A 25388-nucleotide genomic window follows, 5' to 3' on the forward strand; every position below is an offset into this window, starting at 1 on the left:
AAATTGACATTGACAGAAAAATCTTGATCAAAGACAATTTCAGGAACAATACCGGTTAACTTCAGCTACAACACTATTGAACATAGACCGATCATAGACAATGACGAACGACAATTGAATGATTGACCGCCTTCCGGCAACCATCTTTTCGTATTCCCTTGTTGTCGTTGTCAGATCGGCGATTTTTTAAAAAGCCGCAACCATGGGTCGTATGCACGCACCTGGGTAATATTATGTGTTATTTATAGTGTATAATGTGTGAATAACGATACAGTATAAAATTTTCGTTATTTAGAAGTTTTTGTGACATTAACATAACCTACTCGGTGAGTGGTCACCACATGGCTTGATGTTACAAAGTGTGTGTTTTATGATTTCAGTAAGGGTATCTCCCAATCGGCGCTGCCATACAGGCGCAGCGTGCCAACCTGGCTAAAACTGACCGCTGACGATGTAAAGGAACAGATTTTCAAACTCGGCAAGAAAGGCCTTACTCCCTCCCAAATCGGTAAGTGGTGCTTCTGCATTTTATTTGACGTGATAACTACCACCAAAGTGGTTTTAGTGTGTTTTCTCTCATAGATCACTTTCTAAGGGTTGTTAGATACATTAGGAAGTAATTAATGTGGAATATTTATCAATGTGGTTATCAATCTTGGACCTGACAAAAAGTGTATGATTCTGGTGATGCAGGTCTTTTCCATGGTTCCTCACATCTTAAATGTCACAGCGTGGTTCATAATCAATGTTGTTATCATTTATCACATTATTACAATTCCAATGCTGCATGTTTACAGTGAAATGTCATGTTTGGTGAAAAACACCATTCCTAGTCCTTTTTTATTTATTTTCTCTTGAGATAACATAGGGATCGGCTTAACGTGTCTATAGAATGGAATAGATTAGAACTTATTTATTTATTTCTACACCTAATTAACTAGTACATAACTTCATGGACAGACAGACTGCCTCATGATGCTCTTGTTATGTTTCTTTGATTTAGGTTAGTTGAAGCGCCTCATTTAATGTTTTGAATTTGATAAACATATTCATGGAATTATTGTTCTCCAAGTACAACTGCTGATTTCAATTTATCATACTAAATTGAAATTATCTTTTCATATTTCTATTTTGTATCACCATAGTCACCTCAATCAATGATATTAACACATTTTATAAACTCATCATCATCATCATCAGCCGAGAGACGTCCACTGCTGAACAAAGGCCTCCCCTTGGGCCTCCATGTAGAATGACAAGTCTAGTCTTTATAAACTCACATTTGTTGAAATACATCAATTTTTTTTTTTTTTTTTTTTTTTTTTTTTTTTTTAACGTTGCCCCACACTAGGATTTTCTCCTGTGTCGTGGGTGCGTTTACAAACATACAAGTTCACATGCACATGACACCCAGACCCGAAACAACAATTTGTGGATCACACAAAGAGTTGCTCCGTGCGGGAATCGAACCCGCTACCCGTTGCACGGCAGCCAGTTGCCCAGCCACCGCGCCAACCGTGCAGTCATGATCACATATTGCATTGCTTAGATATCAGTATTAGTGCATCTTATTAAGAACTTGACAGGATAATCAGTAGAAATGGGTGCAGTGACCTCAATTAAAATAACTACCGGTTTAGGTTGGAGAAAAATCAAAAATCTTGAAGAAATGCAATCTCTAACTTGGTTTCCTTATTGTTTCCAGGTGTCATGCTCAGGGATTCCCATGGAGTCGCACAAGTCAGATTCGTTACTGGCAAAAAGATCCTGCGTATCATGAAAGCTATGGGTCTTGCCCCTGACCTACCCGAAGACTTGTACTACCTGATCAAGAAAGCCGTTGCCATGAGGAAGCACTTGGAACGCAACAGGAAGGACAAGGACAGCAAATTCAGGCTGATTCTTGTCGAGTCCAGAATTCACAGGCTGGCCCGTTACTACAAGACAAAGAGTGTGCTCCCACCCAACTGGAAATATGAGTCGAGCACCGCCTCAGCCCTGGTGGCTTAAGTTATAATAAACTAATAAATTTCCAACTCTGTTTTATTTATAGTTTTAGTAAATCAACCAGGTTCTTGAGCTGGCCTTTCCTGATAAGTTTATCACTACACAATTACTATGATTTTTATAAGCAGTATCAACATTTAAAATATTTTTTTTTTAATTCTCTGCTACTTAAAACTTAGTCTCATAATATGAGCATGCAGCTTAATTCCTTACTAAGTTACCATACATAATAAATATGCACTTAAATACTTCTTCCTTTTGATGGACAAGTGTAATTACACCTGCATATCTAGTTTGGTACAAATAAGATCTGTGACTTCAAATCTTTTACATGTCTCAAATAAAAAAAAATAGAATTCACACATGTTGTGTAGTTTTACTAGATTTTATTTTCATTGTTTATGATTAATTGATTAGTGACTGTTTACTCAGTATTTTAAAAAGACAACTTCAAACTTTTATGTGAAAATGAATAAGACATTCATAATACATTATGAATTTATAATTTACACTAAGACAAAGCTGAAGAGGGTTTGTTTGAATGTGCTGATCTCTGGAACTAGAGATCCGAATTGAATAATTATTTTTGTGTTGGGTAGTCCATTTATAAAGGTTTTAGGCTATTAAGACATTATACTATGATCAAGCCTGAAGAAGAATGAGATTGAAAGTTTGAGTAGGTAAAATAGAGGTATCAGAATAGTGAATACACTAGGAGACAATAGTACCTTAACAAGGCTATGGATGAATAAAAACTATACTTCGATATTTAACTTTGTCATTTTATTTACACTTAAACATTAGTATTTACAAATTATCACAACATTATGATTTTCAGAACAATTTTCAATGACAACACTTCACTATCCAAAAAATAAGTACTCTTCGACTCCTATCAAGAGATTTAAACAAAATTGATTTTTCGAGAACTGTATTCAACTTACAAAAATTATTCTTAGGAGATAAAATATCTTACATTTATCAATATCAATCTGTTTATCATACAATTGATGTGCTGAAAACAGATAGATAAGGGTTAAGAACTAAATTAAGAATTGGGTCAAGTCTCATGGAGATTTCATGTTTATCAACATTATTTACTATCTAGCTATAGGTGCTGCAATAATTGGTACACTTTCTATAGCACCTTAAAGAGTTAGGAGGTTTGAACTGAAATCACAACTCAAAGCAAACAGACAGTCTTCTCAAACATAAGGGTTCCAGTTACTTCCATCTTCAGGATGCAAGCTATTTGTAATTAGTAATACTACATCGACTATCCACCAAATGCCTAGGCCTCCTAGTGTGAGGAGTTTGCCCACAGCTGTCCCAGTCTGCCCGAGGCAAAATCTGTCCATACCTAAAAACCCTAAAAGTATACTATAGATTAACGTAGTGGTGAAGTAGTGTCCTGAGTACCGGACACAAGGAAAACCGTCTCTTAGAAAACTTCTGCTCCCGTGACACTCAATCCCATCTAAAGCTTTACATTGCACTTTGGTTTTCTCAACCTGGTCATATCTAACTCCACCAAACTTCACGCAGCCGTGCCCAACAGCTTCCCTCGCAGTATGATTCCCTTTGTGGTCGATTGGTTCATCACATTCCAAGAATTCTAGCGGTAAAAAGTTACATTTCACCAGGGGACCAAGTGGTCGATACTTTTCGTTGGCATATGGGTCAGCTTCTGATAGAATTGTTGGTATAATTAATAGAAATAATGGTATTACGATTGTGGAACGTGGTCCCCACATTTTCACTTAGTTTTGTTTCGTTTCATAAGATTTTATTGCCTTTACTTTTAATAACAATAAACAAATCGTATTCGTGACCAATTCACCATGACATTCTATGAGCGTTTAAAATGCTGTTTTATATATTTTCAATCTCGTATTTAACTATTCACTAATCCTGTGATAACCCCTATATCTAAAAGTATACTAATTAAATAATATAAAGGTTCACAATGAAATAGAGATTTTATTTTCACTTTATTATCTTATGTTAATAGCAATCATAAATTATTTACACCATTTTCACTATTCAAACGATATCCGTAAATGCACTGTGTTCACTCAGTTCAGAAATTGAAAGTAATTATTATTTCTAAATAAAACTTCTGAGTAGTAATATTCAAATAAAAAGTTTATTTATTATTAGAAAGAAGTGTGGGAAATAAGATGATACTAATATTTTTATTTTACTACAAAACAAACCGCCTTAACCGGTAATAGTTTCCAAACCTACCTTTAAATGTCAAACTGACACTTCATGTCCGTACATTTTTGTCTGGCTCCGTAATGATTTTTATTTTCACAATACAATAAAAAGTTAAAAGTGTAACAAGAACATGGAGGTGTTTAACAAGTTCTATTCGTCAGTAAGCAACACAGTTTCGCAATTATCTGGAGTTTTGCCCGGAAATCCTGTGACAAGAGAATTTGAGGCGACACAATTCATAGCCAGCGCTGGTCCAGGTATAAAGGGATTGATTTGATCTATAATTTGCATTCAGACATGAATACTGACTATTGTGCACCTTATTTGCGCCGATTGTGCGATCTTTGATTGCTGACTTCAATGATATGCGTGACAGGGAGTGGTATACATTTGATTCTATTTGTTTTTGTGTACATCTAATCTATTGACTAAGTGTCAATAGAATAGATTCAATAAGTCGATAATTTTCAGTACTGGCTAATGCAACTGAATCAGGTACAGTTGATTCAGGTCTATTGTTGGGTATTTGACATAAAAACTGTTGAATAACTGAGTAAAGAACAACATTGCAATGTTGTAATTATTATTCTAGAATGTTATTTACCTTTCTTATCTTTAGAGAAGTGCTTAGATAGTTGATATTTTTGTGATTAACATGCTAGGTAAACAAATGTTAATTTATGAAAATTCATGAGATTTAGATCTTGTAGACAACAAAAATAATGAACTAGATTAGTATCTAATATAAATTTATTTAAATTTAAACAACAATATATTTAGTAACATAATGTCCATTTAAATACACTACTTAATAAGAATACAAATGTGATTGTTATGTAAATAAAATGTTTTTATTAATTTTAAATCAATATTGCAATATGAAATTAGTTTTTTAAGTTATTCCTGTCATAATCTACTGTGAATCATCGTTTTATGCTTTGTATGCATGCATTAAAAATCCAAATTAAAAAATATTATTCTAAATTTCTGTTAATAACAACTAAAACATATAAATTAACATTAAATTATATGCGGATACATGAAAACTGTTTATCTATTTTACAGATAATATCGTGACTAATATCCTGTTCTAACTATACAATAATATTTTAATTCACAGGTCTACTATGGAAAATATACAAAGGCTACAAAAAATCCACAAAACAGGAAGCATCAATATTCCTCTTCGAAAAGAAATATTTGGAAAGATGGTCGAAACCAGACAGGGATATAATGCTGGAGACTCTAAAACGGGGCATCATACAGCTGACGAAGTTACGGCATCCGCAGATACTCACGGTACAACATGGACTTGAGGAGAGCAGGGAGAGTATTGCGTTTGCAACGGAACCAGTGTTCGCAAGCTTAGCCAACATACTCGGTAACACAGAGAACATGCCACAACCCACACCAGCTCACATAGTCAACTACAAACTGTACGAACTTGAGATTAAGTACGGATTAATGCAGGTAGCTGAAGGTTTATCGTTCCTACACAATGATGTAAAGCTTCTCCACCACAACATATGCCCGGAGTCCATAATAGTAAACCAACAAGGAGCTTGGAAGATATTCGGTTTCGATTTCTGCATCGCCAATCAAAGTCCGCCAGGGTCGGCTCCGTTCTGGCCATTCAATGAGTATTGTCCTGCTATGCCGGCTCTCACTCAACCAGTTCTTGATTACTTGGCTCCGGAGTATGTTCTGTCTGCTACTCACTCTCCTGCCAGTGACTTATATTCTCTGGGTATGGTGATATATGCTCTGCATAGCACTGGACATCAGACTTTAGGTAATGTAGGTAATGACTATGGGAAATTCAAGAGATTTGTGAATGAGATTAGAAATCTGCCGCCTTCAAGGTTGTCGTGTGTAACCGATGGATTGAGGGAGTATGTGAAGCTGCTGTTGAATGCTACGCCTGAGTTAAGGCCAGATCCTCATCAGTTTTTGAAAGTAAGTCTTACATAATTAACAATAAGGTTTAAAGTTAAATGTGATGAGTAATTGACTTATAATCAATTATATTTTTGCAGATTCAGTACTTCGAGGATGTAGGTGTGAAGACCCTCAATTACTTAGACTCGTTATTCCAATGGGACAACCTCCAGAAGTCTCAGTTCTACAAAGGTTTACCACAGATCATACAAAAGATGCCGCACCGTATCTGCATCTACCGTATACTGCCATGCCTTACCAAAGAGTTTGTAAACCCGCCCATGGTTCCTTTCGTGCTCCCCAACGTGTTACTCATCGCTGAGAACTCTACGAAAGAAGAATATATAAAATACATACTCCCTGTTCTGAAACCTGTGATGATGATCCAGGATCCTATACAGATCCTCTTAATCTTTATGCAGAAAATGGAACTGCTTCTAAAGTTAACTCCGGGAGAGGAAGTGAAGTCGGATATACTGCCAATGTTGTACAGGGCGTTGGAATCGGATGCCCAACAGATACAAGAGCTATGTTTGTCCGTTCTACCAACGTTTGCGTCCTTGATCGATTACCCGGCGATGAAGAATGCTCTCCTGCCGCGAATAAAGAAATTGTGTCACAATACAAATTATATATCGGTGAGAGTGAACTGTCTGCTGTGTTTGGGGAAACTGTTGGAGCATTTGGACAAATGGTTGGTGTTGGATGAGATCATACCGTTCCTGCCGCAGATACCTTCAAGGGAACCAGCTGTGCTTATGGGGATTCTAGGTATGTAGAAACTTAAGTACCATTCTATGAATCAGCGTCGGAAGTTCTTCCTATATAATCATTTTAATAACAATAAAAATAGGTTATTTAGATTTCTACCTTGAATTTTTTTACGACATTACCTTGGCATGCTTAGAAAGCGTATTGTGTGAATTCAAGGGTTTTTATGCTTTAAAGAACACATTGATACATAAACTGACGCCTTTATTCCAAGGCAGAAACTACTGAGCGCCATCTTTTAATCGTTACACATTTAGCTTCCATAATTTTGTACTACCTAAATACGCAAGTGGTCTTATGTTCGATCCTAAGGGCGGGCAAAGCGTTATTAGACATTAAACCTTTTCAATATTAAATTATCAGTATTACTGCGGAGTTTGGATTATTGCCCTCCATTTTTACCACAGATTTACTTACAAAAGAGTATCTCCCCTTTTCCAGGTATCTACAAACTAGCCCTAAGTCATTCCAAGTTAGGCATCACCAAGGAGGTGATGGCTACGAAGGTACTCCCGTTCCTCATTCCCCTCTGTGTGGAGAACGGCCTCACGCTGAACCAGTTCAACGCCCTCATCACGTTGGTGAAGCAGATGATATCGAAAGTGGAGACGGAGCATAGAGCCAAGCTGGAACAACTTAATTCTATTAATAATGAGTCCAAGTGAGTATTATGTAGTTTAGATGTAGATTATGTTTGAAAACGTAGAAACATTTTATCATTCAGTTCAGTACATTTAGTACGAGTTTGCTTTACGTTGAACGAAAACGAACGCTCTGATTAGTTGATTTAATTGCACCGAATGCCGAACGCCGTTTCAGAGCGCCGAACGCAAACTCGTTTCGTTGAAGACTGCTCGGGTAGCGGCTGGGCGATCGGCTACTAGGTAAAAAGTTGCGGTTACGAACTCGTGACGGAATGAACTGATCATTATAAGATCAAAAATCACCAGATGCCCATGGCAGACCGCTTGCTGGGCACTACAATCGGACAATCCATTGCTTGTTGAGACACATATTGCTTACAAAAGCCATCACTGATTAGAGAAGTTGACTTCAATCGCGATTAGCCGACTGGGGACCGCGGACCGGAAGAACGAACGTGGGCTGATCTCCCACTACATAGACTGACGACATCGTCAGAATCGCGAAGAGCCAGTGGGTGCAGGTGGCAGTTTGTCGTTCTACGTGGAGGACTAAGGGGGAGCCCTTTGTTCAACAGTGGACGTTCTCCGGCTGATGATCATCATGATTAGAGACAAATTCTAAAAGAGTGATTTATTTTCCAGGATAATGGAGCAAACAATGTCTCCCACACCAGACACGCTGGTGTCAGCCCCGGCACCGCCGTCAGACCTGGACAAGATGTTCACGGGGCTCGGCATAGACCCGTTCTCCTTCAACCAGCCGCCCAGCAGGGAGAAGGAGACACCAGCCCTGACCGTCGTCAGCAATAATGGAAGACTCAGTATTGAGGATAAACAGAGGTAAGCAATTTTGTATTTTTGTTTTTACAGATCAAGTGATAGTACATAAAACTCGATAGTAAGCCACTTGTGAAAGCTAGAGTAGGGTATTAATGTCATCATCTCTAATCTTCCTACTGGTTAAGTAAAAGCTAAATATATTCAACAGAGATTTGGCTATCTCTAACTTCTGGTAAGCTTGGAAATTATGACAAACCCTCTGGTGTAATAGAAGCTCACAGTTATAGGTTGTCACGGGCGTCTCGTGTCATTGTAGACGTACTTGTAACTTTGTGACCTTGAAAATAAATTAACTGTGATTTACATAGTATTGTTATTCTATGTGTGATGTACTGTGCTGTGCATGCCAATTTTTTTTTTAGTAAATTAATCGAAAGACACCAAAACATCGTAATAATAAACTCGTTATTTAATTCCAGGATAGCGCAACAGCAAGAAAACGTCCGAAAGTTTTCGAACCAGCAACAACCGAAAGCGATCCCCGCGCCACGGAGCAACGCCTTAACACACAAACCGGTGGACCTGGCCGCGACACTACTACAGTCCAACCTCAACCAACTGTCCAAACCCATCCCCTCCTCAATGTCCAACCCTGTCACCCCAAGCCAGGGCATGGCACAACTTACCAACACACATTTCAGCACCACAGGCATGCCCGCAAACACCAACTTTGGTTACCAAAACCAATTCACTCCGTTTGACAACCAACCAGCTCTACCAACCAACTGGAACGCACCACCTTCCGGAAACTTTAACAATAAATGGGCCAATAACCAGAATCAGTCGCAGGCCAAGAAACAGGATTGGTCGGCCTTCGAATCTCTATTACCAACCCCTAATAATAACACCCCTTCAAATAGTAACGTGAAGAAACTGTCAGATAATGAAATGATGGATCTGCTGAGCTAAATCCAAAGTGATCGGTTAATTATCTATGGTTAGTTCGGGTTGCCAGACAAAAATGTTCAACAAACTAAATTGTGGGATGTGTCTATGTTTATGGATTTATAATGCAACTACGTGATTTAAAAAGTAAGTAAAAAAATGGGAAATGATGAAAATTTTTAGTTTTACAATTTCTTTTTTAATTGAATCGCTTTTATTTTATCGTTTGACTGTTTGTCACATCACATTCCTGCCCGTATTTATTATGATTTAGGTGCAACAAAATGAGGGTTTTATTTTGTATTAAAATGACATTTTTCTTATTAAATTTATTATTTATTCGAATTATATAAAAATAGAATAGCGTTTAAAAATTATTTTTAAGAACATATCATATTTATTATTTCTTGTCAGCCAGTGAAAAGGTCACTTTAAAAATGGTATTTTATTTTAATAATATGGCAACATTTCGAATAGTCTATAATGCTCTAAAACACCAAGCTTACTATTGCTTTTAAACCGATATTTTAATTTTATTTTATCGTAACAAAATGAAATGCTTCGATTTACAGAAAGAGTCCTTCGATTTTATACTTTTTAATAGTGACATCTATTAAAGAAAATCTTACAGGTACGATGTAAAGACAAAAGCACATCAAGCTACTCACAATCTGTCACTTTTTTTAAATAAAATATCATTTTCTTCATTTTTTTATCATCATATCACAAGAAAATGTCGTGGTTTAATTCGAAACCTACCATTCGAACTACATTCGATTTTTTGAAATTGCCAACCCGCATTGAACAAGCGCGGTGCTTAATGTTGAGTATCCCCATGATCACACCTTCTCCATGCGAGAAGAGGCTTCTTTGATCAGCATTTACTGGTCGCTACCGCTGTAATGTGATGATCATAAGACGTCCTACCTACTTCACGAAGGCCTCCTCCAATACTTTCAAATGGCCGCTGTGAAGCGACCTGCTTCCAGCAGCTCCCTGAGACTTTTACCAGGTCATCCATTATAGTTCTGTAAAAAAATTGCTAGATTTGGGGTAGCTTGACGTGCTTTCGTCTGTATTAGGGAACTAGGGAATTGAATTGCAAAAATGTATTAAACTATTTAGGATAGAAATATTTTATATGTACAGAATTCTTGAAACTCTTGGCCAATACTATATCTACTAGTCTTTTGCAATACAACCAGTGTTTTAGTCTTCTCGAAACTTATTTAGAGTCTTATCCCCTTACTTTAGAGTCCAAAATTGCTTAGCGTTACTCTTATGTTGTATAGCAAGAGGCTGTGAAATTGGACACCTCTGTGTATTGAAAAACCAATCTTATGTTTATAGTGTAAAGGTATTAATTTGCTCGACTCTTTTCGCATGATATTCCGTTAGTATGTGTAGTCGACGCACTGGGTACTGACACAATTTGAATATGTATGAACACATCAAGTAAACCCTTTTTGGTCAATTTTGAATGAATCCTGAAAAGCTTCCTGATGGTGATATAGTTTTTCAAGTCCATCCGATAATTACGGAGCCTATTTAATCCAAACAATTATACTCCTTGTTATTATATTCATAGAGTTCATTTTTTTTTATTAAATCTTGTCAATTTTGGTTGATGAATTGCCGCCTTCTCCCAGTGCGTTGTCTACCGTAGATGTGATACATTTATTTTTTAAACAGACTGCATCAGATGTGATCTCTTAAAAATAAACAACTTACTAAATGTACCGCAGTTTTAATTATTTATTTCATTATGGCAAGACATATTTACATGTAGCAACACTTTAGCTTACAATTGGGCCTACTGTATTTTTGCTCAGATATCAGATGGCGCAAATGTTGCAACTTTTTGTCCAATCACTGCAGCTGCCAAATATTGAATGACCAATGGTGTGACACTAGCTAAGTTTTTATTGGTCGAAAAACGAGAGGTTTACTAGCTCCATCTGGTGGGCAAAATTACAGTAGTCCTCATTTACTCATAGTTTTAAAACACATACAACTAAAGTTTATTAATATTAAAAAGTACATTGTACAAAATATATTATTATCTTAATTCTAGTTTAAAACTATTTAAATATGAATACTTAATATAAAAATGTCGGACGCACACACATTCCGACATCATTACTTTTAATAGTACACAACCTTTATTTTGTTTTTGTTTATTCTACAATATGATTGTTATTGCTCAAGTCACTCCGAGGTTAGTACAGTGGTCAGCAGGTCAACCTTCATTGGATTTTTGACTTTAAAATATAACAATAAAGTTGAAAATCGAATAAAGTTTCACAAACGGAATAGGTTACCCTGCTGGTTATTGCACCTAAACTATTTGACGTTATTGATTTCAGTAGCACGGCAACTATGGGTATTGGACTACCAAGTAGTCTAGAAAATCCGAGCTAAACTTAATCTGCCTAAAGGTACGCGTCCACAGACCCGCATCGTACGCATCGCACGCAACGGATTTTAGTTTGTCTTGTATAGAAACTCATACAACTGCGTCCACTGATCCGCATCGTACGGACCGCATCATCAGCAATGCCTACATGCGATGCGTACTGATGACGTCATACGGAAAGCGTACGATGCGGGCCTGTGGACACTTACTTTAAAACGGTAATAAAGACGGTAGCTTTTATTAAAATCCAAAAATTACCGTCTCCGCCTAAAAGACAAAGCGAAAAACATGCAAGCGGTCACAGTCTGTAGTATACTAGCAGTCAAGAAACACGTTTTGTAATCATAATTTTGCGACAGAGACCACGCCATGATGAAAATGGCGACGATGGTGTTGGACGCTGTCATGGTGGCTGTGGTATCGAATTCGTTCAGTGTGCTGTTGTATAGTGGCTGCTGAAGGATGCTGGACGCTGCTGTAGCGAAGCTGGCCAGCATACACCATACCACTAGCAGGCTCTTATTGCTCGACATGGCTATACCTGGAGAAGAGATGATTTTGGTTTTAACTAAACTTCTTAAAGGTCTAAAAAGAATAGAAGAGGAAATTATGATTTTAACTTCTTGAAAGAGTAGTTGGAGGTCGGTTTTTAATTGTATGATGCCAACGAAAGGTATTTAGTCTCGGTAATAAGTAATACTAGACCTGATTAATGGATCTTTTGAAATCGCCAGACCAATTTTTAAGATCGAGAAGAGGACCACTCTGTATCAGAGACTATTATGGTAAAATGAAAGACAAAATCTTGGATTATTCGCGCTCCAAACAAGTCCAAGAAACTCTCAGAAGAATTTATTACACCAGACATAAATAAAACTGTTAATTTTGGAGATTCCAACTTACCATAGAAGCCCATTGCACCAGCCACACAGAAGGCAGCACACAGTCTTGCCTTCTCGTTGATGGATTTTGGCAGCACCACACAAAGCATTATGAAGCACAATGCTGACCCGTGAGCCGCCGCTATCAGTGTTGAAACCTGAGGAAGGACATCAAAAATATTATTTAGAAGTTTTGTTGAAAAACTGTTTCAAAATTTTGTTGCATCATACTAATTTGACTTTTGTAAAAAAATCGCATAGGTAATATTATTCTGTTCTTGGCTGCAATATTTTAATCTTTTCAGCCTATTTTCCTCATACATAATGATACTTCATGCAAATAATATAATCTGCAAATGGTTACAAGGAAAACCGCTTGTGTCTTGTGACATAGTTTACGAGCTGATGTTTATCAAACGGTGGAAAGAAAAGATCACTTACCGACCAAATGTTCATGGAAGGATTCTGCTCCCAAATCAAGGGGGGGAAGATTAATCCCAGTATCAGAATAGAGAAGGTCGTACAGACATGCAGCAAGGCATACAAATAGAAGTTGATATCCTTCAGCATGTTGGTAATCGTGAAGAAGTTCTTCTTCAAAGAGGCTGTTCTTCTAGCAGTGCCTGGTGACACTTCAGCTGCAAACACCACGCTATTGGCCGGAGCATTAACCGTCGTCTCCCTGTACAAAGGCTGGGGTGCCTGCGTGTCAATATTCTCCAACTCCTGGTACCCATTAACTCTTGCATAGCTATTAATGTCCAAAGTACCAAAATCTGAAGAAAATCTGTTCGCACCTGTGTCATACATTGTGCTGAAGTCAGACGAAAACCTGGATTGTTTGGAAGCTGGTCTGTTTTCTCTGTACTGTATGGAAGGATCTAGAATTTCTTTCGCGTTCTTCCTTGAATTGAAGACCACCACATCGGTTCCGTCTTCCTCTACTGCCATGTTGTGTGATGATGATGGTTCCCCTTGAGAGTTGTTTGGTTCATTGTTCTTTCTTTCAGCCTCACTCTTTCGTGCCTGATTGGAGAATATGACCTCATCTTCGTCCTCTACCGCATCCCTGAGCATGTTGTATGTGTGTCGGATGACTTTTTCTATGTAGATCGGTCGGGAGTATGAGGCTAAGAAGATGCAGTTCTGCATGAGGATGGCTCCGTAGATCATGACGACTACATCACCGGTGTACACGATGCTGAGATACCCGATTAGTATCGGTACGAGGCAGTTGCCGACAGAGGGCGCCATGCGCACTATCCTCTGCGCCATCGTGAGCTTCTCTCTGAAGTAGTGAGTGATGATCACTTCAGTCTGCTGCCCAGTCAGGGCGCATCCAATTCCTGGAATTCATTATTACTTTTGTTAATGGAGTATAAGTTACGAGCAAGCAAATTTTTTGAGGAATAAACATAGCGCATAGGACAATCCGTTTAAAAATTGAGTAGGTAAATTAATGGTTGGGTATCGAGTAGGTATATCTACTAACATCTAAATTGTACTACCATATACCTACCACCTAACCACTGATACGCCCGGGCATCGAACCCAAAATTTCCTAGACAAATATCGCCTTAATTAAACAGAATATATACCGAGTGACAATACCTACACGTATCACGCTACGTTTCCGTCATTATGTAAATACGTAAGATACAATTACATATATAGCGTTGACATTCTAACAATGTATTCTAAATAGATAAATTTAGCGTCTTCTCTGCTTCGTGACACGTTTCATTTATTTATTTAACATTTTGAAGGCTCATTTGATCCACGTACCTACTAAGGCAATTAAAAGTATACCAAGGATATGAAGTATAACATAACTTTTTGCGATTTTAGGGATTACATAATACCTAAGCCTTGAACGCCCGTAAGTAGGTACATTATTACACCTACATAGCCTCTATTTAGGTACGTGAAATGTGTGAATACAAATTCAGACTCCTATGTTTTAAGTACTTAAGTAGCTATAATGAGAATTGAAAAACATAATGCCTAATAATTATGTTGAATAGGTCCGAGAAACAAACCCTTGAATGCTTGCTCGTCAGTAGCCATCGAGTTTAACACAAACAAACTACCTATTACATTTAGTTTTTAAGTCCATCAATATATCAATATATTATCTGATTTTGTTTTTACTGACAGCCCGTCGTGTTCCACATAAAGACAGCAGCTATTGTTAATCATAGCACATTATGTACTTACTTACACGTTAAGTACAGATAATAAAATCTAATCTAGGTATGTACCTAGATTATGTCTAACCTTAACAAAGATATAAGCATTGTAACTGCCTAGATTAGGTAGTTCTATAGATAAGTAGGTTTTTTTTTGGGGGGAAGATCATCCAATGACTTCTCCCGCCTTGGGAGAGAGTAATGTGAGTAAGAGTGAGTATCTGACTCTTACTGACTAAAAACCACCCCGTTCCTTCTCCTGCTTTGAGCCGGAGCCCCGATAACCTGTTACGTTGTCGAATATTTTTTACAAATGATCCTCAAGCCTTGAATATCATTTAACATTTCTCTTCATATTATTCAAGTCTCTTCCGCCACTAAACACGACATCTGTGTAAACAAGTCGTGATAATTTCATTTCAAATAAAATCTAAGTTTTATTGTTCCATTAAAAGTCATACAAATCGTAATAACTGAAGATAACTTTAATGCTTTGTAAGGTTTATTAAAACGAGGCTATGAACGATACCACGGCCTCACAGAAAACCGTCGTGAAACAACGCTTGCGTTGTGTTTCGTTGTGTGAGTGAGGTTACCGGAGGCCCAATTCCCCCTTCCCAATCTTCCCCATCCCCGATTCCCGAACATAAATTCCTAACTCCCAAAAGCCGGCAACGCACTTGTAACGCCTTTGGTGTTTCAAGTGTCCATGGGCGGCGGCGATTGCTTACCATCAGGTAATACGTCTGCTCGATTGCCGGCTTGTTCCATAAAAAAAAAAAAAAAAAATGTTTTATAGTTTTACTAGCTATTTCCGCAGTTTTACCCAGCTGTGCTTGGCTCCTATTGGTTATAGCGTGGTGTTTATTGCCTATAGCCTTCATCGATAAATGATCTATCTAACATACCTACAAGAATTATTCAAATCGGAGCAGTAGTTCCGGAGATTAGCGCGTTCAAACAAACAAACAAACTATTTAGTTTTATTTATTAGTTAGGTAAGATTAAATGGCTATTTATATAAATATCATCATCACCAAATCAGTCGGTTGGAAGCGACCTGCATCTAATGCTCCCTGCGACTATTATCAAATCGATTATCCATCTTGTCTTGTATTTAATTAGTTACATCATTAATTAATAATTTAATGGCTGATAAAACAAATGTTTCTTAAAACTGTGTTAATCAAGGCCAAGTACCTAAGTGACTGTTTTGTATGTGTTTGGTAGTTAGTTGATCTTGATACATGAATGTATTAAGTAGAAAAAGGTAGGTACTTATAGTAACAGAAATAAAATCAGTCAGTATCTAACTTGATAAAGTTAATTCGGTATAGTAAGATTTAAGATATCCAGTGATTGATAACAAAATTCACAAATACATTTTTCAATAATGCATTAGGTAGGTACTTTTTAAAAGACATCATTCGTAAAAATAACAATTCTTTGTAAAACAATGACTAATAGACTGAAATAAACATAGTTTGGTAGATATAATCTATGGACTATGACTCCTAGGATTAAGTAGGACAATAGTTTGATACCTAAGTAAGTAGGTACTAGCGACATTTCTATTAATTTCTTAAGTGCCTAGGTAAACCGTGAACGATAAGATTGACTTCATTCAATGATTCAATGTTTCTGAGAACAATACTAAGGTACCTAATACACAAATAATACGTATACCTAAGTAAGTCTACCTTATAGGTATATAGTAAGTATTTTCTTGAACAATTGTTTCCCATTAGGCCAATGGAAACGTAATGTCTCTTAAGTATGCACTAAACTATTTAAAGACGTTTTTATTATTCTATTGATTCTATTCAACAGTGACCTTGCTCACAAGGCGAAACATGGAGAGTAGATTATTTACTTACCTATAAATATTCCGGAGAATGTATTCACTATGTGGTCGTTGCTTGCTGCGTCTGTTGAGTAACTTGATAGCAACACTCCCGCCACGGTCAGGCAGAGTCCTGACAGCGCCATGAACCTTGGCATGTGGAAGATCTTCACCACAGCCCGACACCATGACTCCAGTAACAGTCTTATCACCAACGCTATCACTGGCACCAACGCTATATCCACGTCCCATATTTTCAAAACTTCATTATCCTCGTACCCTTCCTCCCGAATCACTTTCAGGATTATCAGTCCGTACAACGATAGCAGCGCTGGCACTGTGATGTGGTATATCACTGCTGACACAACAATCAACCATCCATACCCGCCGTCTGGTGGTGTCGGCCCAATCTCAGGCTGTGAAGCCACAACTCTGTCCAAATGCAAGTCGTCTACCCTGCTTTCACCTCGCTCCATGCGACTCGGGGCCCGGTTCGTTTGTTCTTCCATTATTTTGTCACAAAAACAATTTCTTCATTTTATAAAAATACATGCAGTCACTTAGTTATCTAGGTGGAATGGGTGTGTTATCTTATCATTATCATTTGGCGTAATCACTTGCTCTAGATTTTGAAATTCAGCGCCAATTTAATCCAACACTACACACAACTACACCACATTCACATTATTTTTATACTGATTGATACAAATAATGAACACATTTTTAGAAGATACTGTTTAAATATTGGTCAAGGAAAAATAAGAAAATAATAATATTTTAGCAAGTAGAAGTTAAAGCAATGTAGTTTCTGAACGAATGCAAGAGATAATAAAATATTATACGCCCAAATACAGAACTATTCGCCATCTTGAAAGAGAGTGACAGACATATACGATAGCGCATCAGCTAAAATGAGACTTCCGATATTTGATTACTGTAGAGCGTAATTTCAACAAAGTTGGTTATTACAAAATGAATGAATCCGTTTGATCGACATTCGTGTGAGACGCTCTAATTGGAATTTTATGATTTTTTCAATAATGCAAAGGTATTTTAAATGAAATCTTGTTAAAATTTGGTAGTAATAAGTGGAGCATACAATTTACTAGTGCAGTGTAATGTTTTCCATGTGACATCATGTTTTACATCGTGTTCACACTCCGTGAAGCATTTTAATTGCTCGTAATTTTGGTGTTATAAATTGTTGTGTGTTGGTGTAGGTGTTTATGGTGCAGTGCTGATGGATAGGATCGAAGAGAGGAGGCTGTACAATGGAAACGGAGTCGGTGAGGTCTGAGCTGAGCAGCCGGTCGCGACGGAGCTCGAGGCACCGGCAGCACACGCATCGAAGCACCCGGTGAGAGACACCTTCACGGTTCATTCTTAACTAAAAGTAGAAACTATGACCCTCCATTCAATGCTGCATACTAATACTTCGAAATTCTTCCCATTGTACTCAAAATGTTTGCTACAAACCCAATGGGAATTTCCCCTAAGTTAATTACAGTGTGATAGGATCATAATTACAACTTACAGTCCTCCCACCAAATAACTGTTACTATGTTATCGCGCTTAAGCCCTACAACTGCTCAGTAAAGTGAGAAGAATCAGGAATGTACATAAAACTCTCATTAATATTCCAAAGTTGTTTTGGGATTATTGTAAAACATATAGTATGCATGGCAGGTGTATGTTAATGTTGTTAAATAATAACTGTTTTATGTATGGTTATTTTGACAAGATCCTGGTTTAAGAGTATACCAGCTTTTAAGGTGGAATCTTTATGTGTGCCATGCTTTGAATGTAATTGTTATGAGTTTATTAACATGGGTACTGGACTATGCTTTGATTTGTCAACCAGATTTTAGAGATTCAACTTCACCAATACTAACATGAACATACAAAAATAACACTGACAGACTATTATTTATTTCTTTCTTTGTTGATGTTTGAAAAGTACCTATGTGTATGATTTAATTGGAATAAATAATTTGACTCTGACTTTAAGTTAAACAATGTAGAAATTAGTATGTAAATGTCTTCTATTTAATTAGTTACTGTGTATTATTTCAGGAGCACAAAGTCACAGAGAAAAGAATCTTCAGATAACACAATGGCACCATTCCAAACCAGTGTAAACATCAACCCGGAGATGGGTAGAGATGGTCAGGAAGTTATAGAGGTCCAAATCTTGCCACAGGATGAGAACTGGGGAGAAAACACTACCGCAGTCACTGGAAACACTTCCGAGGGCTCCCAATCCATGGAGGATGTCAGCAACTGGCCCATGGAGTCAGATAATGGAATTGGTTTTGTGTGCACCAGATATTTTGGCACAACAATAGCTCTTGGACTGTCCTTTGTCTCATTTGTGAGTCCATTAGCAATGGTAGTGCTGCCAAAGATTGGATTCTTCCCTGGATTGTCAGATAATATAGCTATACAGCCAAGTCAGAGGATACAGCTGCTCTCTTGCACAGCAGAATGTAAAGGAATACTCCTTTCTCTTGCCTTCAAACTTGTATTACTTGCCATTGGAGTGTGGGCAGTATTCCTACGACCAAGAAACGCAATATTACCAAGAATATTTGTCTTCAGGGCAATGACACTGGTAATCCTAGCTGTGTGTATATTTTCATACTGGTTGTTCTACATTGTTCAAATAACGGAGGCAACTAAAGCCCTTGCAGTGGGCGAGGAAGCAATTGATTATAACTCTCTAGTATCCTACGTATCCAGTTTCGCTGATACATTACTGTTTATACACTATGTAGCTGTAATTTTGATGGAGATCAGGCATTTAGAGCCTGTGTACTACATAAAGATAGTTCGGAGCCCTGATGGTGAAAGCAGGTCTTATTCCATTGGACAGTTGAGTATACAAAGAGCAGCTGTTTGGGTTTTACAGAAGTATTACACTGAGTTTCCGATATACAACCCCTATTTGGAGAAGATTCCTATATCTAAGTCGCAGAGGAAGGCACAGTCTAGTATAAAGTTCTATGAGGTGGATGGGTCCACTAATGCCACGCCTGGACAAGCTAGGTGAGTGCTAAACTACACTTTATGATACCTATTGACCTCTGTGTTTGTAAGTTTTTAAATTGACATGGTCACTAACAGTAACATAAGGCGGGATATTTACCATGTAGTTCTTATGTTTGTTTCGGCTTTTCTTTTCAGAGTAGTCCTATAGAAAATGCCGGCTTCATCTAGTTCATCTTTAATCATATCTTTTCTAGTTTCACGTTTTTTAACCAAACACAAATAGTAAATTTCACTAGTTTTATAGCCTTTCTCAACTATCTATTATGTAGATTTCAAATAATAAAGACAATGTAATATTGTTCTCTGTGTGAGTATCATATCTCAATACTTGCATTGGATAATAAATAAAGTAATACTGACCTAATTGAAACAGAAACAGTTGTATTGTTGTCATTGTATGAAAGAATTCTTTTATCTTAAACACAAAGCAAGTAACAAAAGCTTAAAAAGGAGTCCACAGAAGTATATAATATTGTCACACCTATCCTATTGTTGGCAGAAACAATTAATGATTGAATTAAACTAGTTTAAATATGTCTTTGTTAGATTGACAGTATAACATTTGACCAGCCCCGGATCTACATTTTTTTCACCCGGGGCAAAATTTGAGAATATGCCGCCCCCACCTACTTTTTTTTTTTTCATGCCACTAGGATTTCCTCTTGTGTCGTGGGTGCGTTTACAAACATACAAGTTCAACAAAACAATTTGTGGATCACACAAAGAGTTGCTCCGTGCGGGAATCGGACCCGGTACCCGTTGCACGGTAGCCAGTTGCCCAGTCACCGCACCAACGTGCAGTCAAATCGTGTTTATTTTCACCTTTTTCACCCATATAATTGCAACAATCAGATGTCCACAAATTGTTTGAAATTTGGACAAAGCCTACATACTAACCTACCTTCATTTGACAGTCTTAAAATAACTTACGGCTTTACTAAGGGGTAAACTTATAGCCATTCCTATTACGACAGACAATAAGTGTATCGCTCAATATGACGGTATATTCTAGATCCATGTTCTTATTCATTACATCCATGTCATGCCATAACAAAAAAATCAATTCTGTGTAATCTAATCTAACTAATGTCACAGCTAATGTTATAGTTGCAAAAGTTTGTAAGTTAAGTGTGTATGTTTGTTACTCCATCACGTCAAACTGGCTGAAGGGATCGGGATAAATTTGAGATTATTTTCTGGAGTGATAAAACATAGGCTAACGTTACTTTTTATACCACGGTAACTCGCTAGGAGATGATAGTAGCACAATATAATAAACTATTTCCAAGTCAGACCTCCATGAATCTCATTAGAACAAAATAAAACAGTTAGGAAGTCGATTTTGATTGGTATTTATAGAGTAACCGTCATGGTGGTAATGGATTTACCATCGATGCCGAAAAGAAGTGTGTCCAATCGATGTTTTAAAGAGCGGCACTAATTGCCGCCTGCTGGTTGGACGCTAGATAATTGTTTTGATGCTTCTGCCTCGCACAGACTTCCGAGTTCATTCTCATTTCAAGTTCATTTGGTTCCCAAGGTAATTTCGAAGAATTAGTTATTTCGATCTTTTGTTTACTACTGAAATAAAGTAAAAATAAAATAAATTGTTGATTTGTAATGAAATAATAGCTGAAACTAAGAGAAGCGTGGGAGAGCTATACTTCAGCTTCACAGAAAACTGACGTGAAACAATGTTTGCGTTGTGTTTCGTTGTGTGAGTGAGGTTACCGGAGGCGCAATTACCCCCTCCCCCTTACAATCTTTCCATCCCCGATTCCCAACAACCCTTAAATTCCTAAACATAAAAAAGAAGAATAGGATAGGATGTGCTTCTTTATCCCTGGTAGTGTATGATGTTTAGTTCTAGATAAACAAATAGATGAAGTATAAAATAAAGTATAAAGTAAAATAAAGGATAAAATATATAATGAAGTAGACATCTTTTACGTAGTAGTATCTCTTCTTCTAGAAAGTATATAATAATGTAGGTACTTAACATTTACAAGAAAATGTCTGATAATTATCTAGTTGACAATTAATTCTATAATATATGATGTGTGTACGTTTTGTTCATATAAGTAAACATTCTTTATTCTCAACAGATCTACAACGGGCTCGTGTGGCGGCGGCAGTACCCGTCGCCGCGACTCTGGCTCGGCGCACAACGAGCGGTACTACGAGGAGGCGGAGCGCGAGCGGCGCGTGCGCAAGCGGCGCGCGCGACTACTCACCAGCGCTGAGGACGCCTTCGCGCATGTACGCAGGGTGCGCGTGTCTAGTAATGGTACGGGTGCTTTCTTAGCACCTTTTCTTTACTTTTAACGAATAAAAAAGAAAACTGCATATGTTGTTAGTGTTAATGTCGTTCATACCTGACCGCTCATGCGACTCGCGTGTTCATCGGTCGCAGTAACGACAGAAAAGACAAATGTAAAAAATCAAGCGACCGTCATCACAGCTCAACCGTCTCAACATGATCGACCTCCGGTCAGTGCGACCGATGATGCGCTCGACGTAACAAGTTACAGTCAGATATGAACCGACCTTTAGATCAACGGATGACTCATTCCTGCAGCGACATACGATATTTCAGCGAACTTAAGACGGGGTTTTACGAACATCGGTTGGGAGATTGCTAGTTACATGACTATTTCGGAGGTTTACCTTCTTTTCTTGAACTCTTACCCTCGAGTTCGTGGCTAGGTTAATTCTTTCTAGTTGTAAGGCCAAAGCATTATATGTACGCTAATATTTGAATAATTCTACAGGCGGTGCGCTGGGTCCCCGCGAGGCGGCGCAGGCAGTGTTCCCGTCGCTGGCGCGGGCGCTGCAGAAGTACCTGCGGGCCACGAGACAGCAACCGAGGCACTCCGCTGACTCGGTGAGTACTACTTCATTAGAATAAGACAATTAACTCTACTTATAAACATAATTATATCAAGAGCATAGTTTTTGTCTTATTTACGTAACTCACAGGATAACTCGACTGGTTTCGAGTTACACTAGGGGCTCATGGTCATGAGCAGTATAGTGCACAAATAAAGTTTTTTTAACGTCTCATTACAATAAGAAAGAAATGTATCATGTCAGGTGACAAAAATCTAACTGAAACATCTTATTTTCAGGTCCTCGCACATTTAGCGCGCTGTCTCTCCCAAGACGCGTCTCCACGTGCCTTCCTAGAACCATTCCTGGTTGAAGGACCTGTATTAGCAGCTGACCAAGAGACCAGACCCATCCAAAGATGGTCCCTGATCTCCGACGAGCTTCTAGCCAGACCGCTGGCAGACAATGTGGAATTTCAACTAAGACAGGGTGATATCTCACTTATTTGTACTATAAAGCAACTGCCCAAGTTCTCACTGACTGAGGAGGTCGTTGACCCCAAGAGCAACCGTTTCATTTTGCGGCTAAATTCAGAGACGTCCGTTTGACAAGAGGAGTTTTGTAGTAGGGATGACTTCAGACTCGTATGACATACGGAGTACTTTTAGGTTTGGTTATGGACAGAAGTTTTGTTTTCGACCCTTGAGATTGTGTGTAGATATGTATAATATCTATTTCTAATGTTATATCGGTACTTAAGTGTGTTTGGAGTGACAAAAATTTGTTTATGGTAAGAAAAATGACAATGACTGTTACTAAGGAAACTTTTACTCAACAGTAATTGGACTCTAATCGCGAGTGGCGCCACCTAGTGAGGCTCGGGAACTCGGTGTCTCCTTTTCTAAGGGATTTTCAATATCAAAATCTATACTACAAATCTAGATTTCCATTTGGAGTACAATATAACAATGATAGTCAAACTGAATTAAACTAAATATTGCCATATGAAACATCTACTAAAGTGTAGATAATTTCAACTGGCAACTCTGAGGAGAAATACTGTAAATAAGTTCCTTAGCTTGAATTATATACATATATAAAAAAATACGTCTGTTAACGCTTGTGTTCAATTTGGTGCGAAGTAAAGCTTCTGTTCATTACCTTTCGAGAAGTAATGTGCTGTTCGTTTTGCAGTCAATTCAATATGGCTTCTGCAAATGTTTTAATGTACTGTGTGGTTGTTATTTATGGATTGAATCTTAGATTATGCAGCGCATAGTAAGTGAATTTAAAATAAAACGACCTCTTCTGTCAAAGTTCAGAAATTAAGTAATGATGTCTGTTTTTTGGTTCACCAGATGGCAGTTATGAAGCATGAGGTCTGTTTGTCCTGTCAAATGTTAGGAAAAAAGTAAGATAAATGTAGATGTCATAAGTTTAGTGCTCAATAGTTACACACTGGCTAATTCTCTATTGAACGAACGGACCTCAAACTACATTAACGCTATCTAGGGCCATAGTACGAATTTGCTTTATGTTCAACGTGATCGAGAAGAAAGCGCGTTCATCGGTCTGATTGGCCAGCTCGAATGAATTCGATTTAGTTGAACGTAAAGCAAACTCGTACTAAGGGTTCTGGTGAGCAATCAAACCGCTAGCTTAGAATATTGTAATTTTTCGTAAGACTACAAGAACACTTTCCATTTTATTCTACCATTAGGTAGACCATATTCTAAGATTTTGATAAAAATATTTTTCTATTATAAAAGCCCAATGCAAGCTTACAGATTGTATGCTTTGCAGAAGATAAAGATTTATTTTATACAAAGAATGACAACTTAGAACTTGACGTCACAGAAAATAAAATACTCTGATATACGGGGATATAAATAAAGTCAAGCTAGCAAGTTAAATATTGTTGTACAATAATATTTTACTTTACGTTTTGATATCACGTTAAACATATCAATAGAGCGTTGAAAAATACTCAGCGATACTTTAATCAAATGGCAACTAATACTCCAATTTTTTACCTAATCAAGTGAAGTCAAAGTAAAATCATTTATTCCAATTAAACCATATACTTAGGTACTTTTGAAACGTCAACAAATAAAGAAATAAATAATAGTCTGTCAGACTGCCCGTCAGTGAAGCTAGGTGAATACAAATACTCCAATTTTTACCATTCAATTATAGTAATTTTTGAATGGAATCTCAACAAAGAAGAATCTCAAGTAGTTTTATAAGGAAACAAACTCAAGGCAGCCATTTTGTTACTATTATTACACATTAATTAGAAAAGACTAGACTGCATTTAATGTTTTATATTATTTTATTAGTGTATAGCAAACAATTTGTACATTCGTGTCATATTTTACATAATGTATTATGTATTAAGCACAATTTTTCTAGTTAGGGTTTAGGTTACATTTTAGGTAATGGAAACCTGTTATGTACTTTGCGTATTTTTAACAGACGTTAAAAAAGGAGATTATACATCTTTTGTATATAGTTAACTAAAAATCATGGATTACTCACATAAATAAATTAATGCAGGAAAGCTCTACTAGTTTCATCAGTCTACAGCCAGTAAGCTACGCGACGTCGTTGCGTTTGCGCACGCTGCTCATGATGAAGAGTCCCTCTGTAACTCGAAAGTAGTAGTGCGTTTCTCCACTAATTTATATTTGTATGAATCCATAATGGATCGGTTCTCCTAGTTGTGTGTGTGTTATTGTTTTTTGTCACTAGCATCAAATCTGGATTTATTCTTGCAGACTAATAATAATTTGACTAAGCTGGTTTATGCCTGGTTCTTCAATAACATATTTCTTGCCAAATGTATTACTTGAAAAAATACGCATTGTGCATATACCT

General features: G+C 37.4%; 5 protein-coding genes across 6 annotated transcripts; 3 read left to right on the forward strand and 2 right to left on the reverse strand.

Moving 5' to 3' along the window:
- The first annotated feature begins 59 nt into the window (after positions 1–59).
- Positions 60–2036, forward strand: LOC118276301 (40S ribosomal protein S13-like). Its single transcript, XM_035594561.2, has 3 exons — positions 60–225; positions 381–508; positions 1706–2036. Exons 1-3 carry the CDS (start codon positions 203–205, stop codon positions 2008–2010), a joined length of 456 nt encoding a protein of 151 aa, XP_035450454.1. The 5' UTR covers positions 60–202; the 3' UTR covers positions 2011–2036.
- Positions 2037–2768: 732 nt separating this feature from the next.
- On the reverse strand, positions 2769–3875 carry LOC118276191 (TM2 domain-containing protein CG11103). Its single transcript, XM_035594419.2, has one exon. The coding sequence runs from the start codon at positions 3759–3761 to the stop codon at positions 3213–3215; it is 549 nt and encodes a 182-aa protein (XP_035450312.1). The 5' UTR covers positions 3762–3875; the 3' UTR covers positions 2769–3212.
- Positions 3876–4252: 377 nt separating this feature from the next.
- LOC118276260 (SCY1-like protein 2) lies at positions 4253–11044 on the forward strand. Its single transcript, XM_035594507.2, has 6 exons — positions 4253–4484; positions 5348–6183; positions 6264–6936; positions 7378–7597; positions 8223–8420; positions 8840–11044. The coding sequence occupies exons 1-6, from the start codon at positions 4358–4360 to the stop codon at positions 9327–9329; spliced, it is 2544 nt and encodes an 847-aa protein (XP_035450400.2). The 5' UTR covers positions 4253–4357; the 3' UTR covers positions 9330–11044.
- On the reverse strand, positions 11037–17326 carry LOC118276264 (uncharacterized). Its single transcript, XM_035594513.2, has 4 exons — positions 16669–17326; positions 13044–13948; positions 12625–12760; positions 11037–12262 (listed from the first exon to the last, which is right to left on the reverse strand). The coding sequence occupies exons 1-4, from the start codon at positions 17141–17143 to the stop codon at positions 11976–11978; spliced, it is 1803 nt and encodes a 600-aa protein (XP_035450406.2). The 5' UTR covers positions 17144–17326; the 3' UTR covers positions 11037–11975.
- A 116-nt stretch (positions 17327–17442) lies between these two features.
- On the forward strand, positions 17443–24361 carry LOC118276265 (vang-like protein 1). Of its 2 annotated transcripts, none has more exons than XM_050707506.1 (6): positions 17443–17682; positions 17855–17991; positions 18708–19679; positions 21788–21975; positions 22454–22566; positions 22811–24361. In XM_050707506.1, exons 2-6 carry the CDS (start codon positions 17906–17908, stop codon positions 23117–23119), a joined length of 1668 nt encoding a protein of 555 aa, XP_050563463.1. In that variant the 5' UTR covers positions 17443–17682; positions 17855–17905; the 3' UTR covers positions 23120–24361. The 2 variants fall into 2 exon arrangements, with proteins under 2 accessions (XP_050563463.1, XP_050563465.1); XM_050707508.1 differs by having other exon boundaries at positions 21788–21969.
- Positions 24362–25388: the final 1027 nt, after the last annotated feature.

This window comes from Spodoptera frugiperda, chromosome 31 (assembly GCF_023101765.2).
Source record: "Spodoptera frugiperda isolate SF20-4 chromosome 31, AGI-APGP_CSIRO_Sfru_2.0, whole genome shotgun sequence".
In the NCBI taxonomy this organism is placed as follows: Eukaryota; Metazoa; Arthropoda; class Insecta; order Lepidoptera; family Noctuidae; genus Spodoptera; species Spodoptera frugiperda.

Bases quoted from the DNA above. Each gene is read 5' to 3' on its own strand.
- LOC118276301 (XM_035594561.2), top strand. From the start codon at position 203: ATGGGTCGTATGCACGCACCTGG. The intron at 226-380 runs GTAATATTATGT...TTATGATTTCAG, and splicing joins GGTCGTATGCACGCACCTGG to TAAGGGTATCTCCCAATCGG. The intron at 509-1,705 runs GTAAGTGGTGCT...TATTGTTTCCAG, and splicing joins CCTTACTCCCTCCCAAATCG to GTGTCATGCTCAGGGATTCC.
- LOC118276191 (XM_035594419.2), bottom strand. From the start codon at position 3,761: ATGTGGGGACCACGTTCCACAATCGTAATACCATTATTTCTATTAATT.
- LOC118276260 (XM_035594507.2), top strand. From the start codon at position 4,358: ATGGAGGTGTTTAACAAGTTCTATTCGTCAGTAAGCAACACAGTTTCG. The intron at 4,485-5,347 runs GTATAAAGGGAT...TTTAATTCACAG, and splicing joins CATAGCCAGCGCTGGTCCAG to GTCTACTATGGAAAATATAC. The intron at 8,421-8,839 runs GTAAGCAATTTT...ATTTAATTCCAG, and splicing joins AGTATTGAGGATAAACAGAG to GATAGCGCAACAGCAAGAAA.
- LOC118276264 (XM_035594513.2), bottom strand. From the start codon at position 17,143: ATGGAAGAACAAACGAACCGGGCCCCGAGTCGCATGGAGCGAGGTGAA. The intron at 13,949-16,668 runs GTAAGTAAATAA...AATGAATTCCAG, and splicing joins ATTCTCCGGAATATTTATAG to GAATTGGATGCGCCCTGACT. The intron at 12,263-12,624 runs GTAAGTTGGAAT...TCTCTTCTCCAG, and splicing joins TGGTGCAATGGGCTTCTATG to GTATAGCCATGTCGAGCAAT.
- LOC118276265 (XM_050707506.1), top strand. From the start codon at position 17,906: ATGGAAACGGAGTCGGTGAGGTCTGAGCTGAGCAGCCGGTCGCGACGG. The intron at 19,680-21,787 runs GTGAGTGCTAAA...TATTCTCAACAG, and splicing joins GCCACGCCTGGACAAGCTAG to ATCTACAACGGGCTCGTGTG. The intron at 22,567-22,810 runs GTGAGTACTACT...TCTTATTTTCAG, and splicing joins CGAGGCACTCCGCTGACTCG to GTCCTCGCACATTTAGCGCG.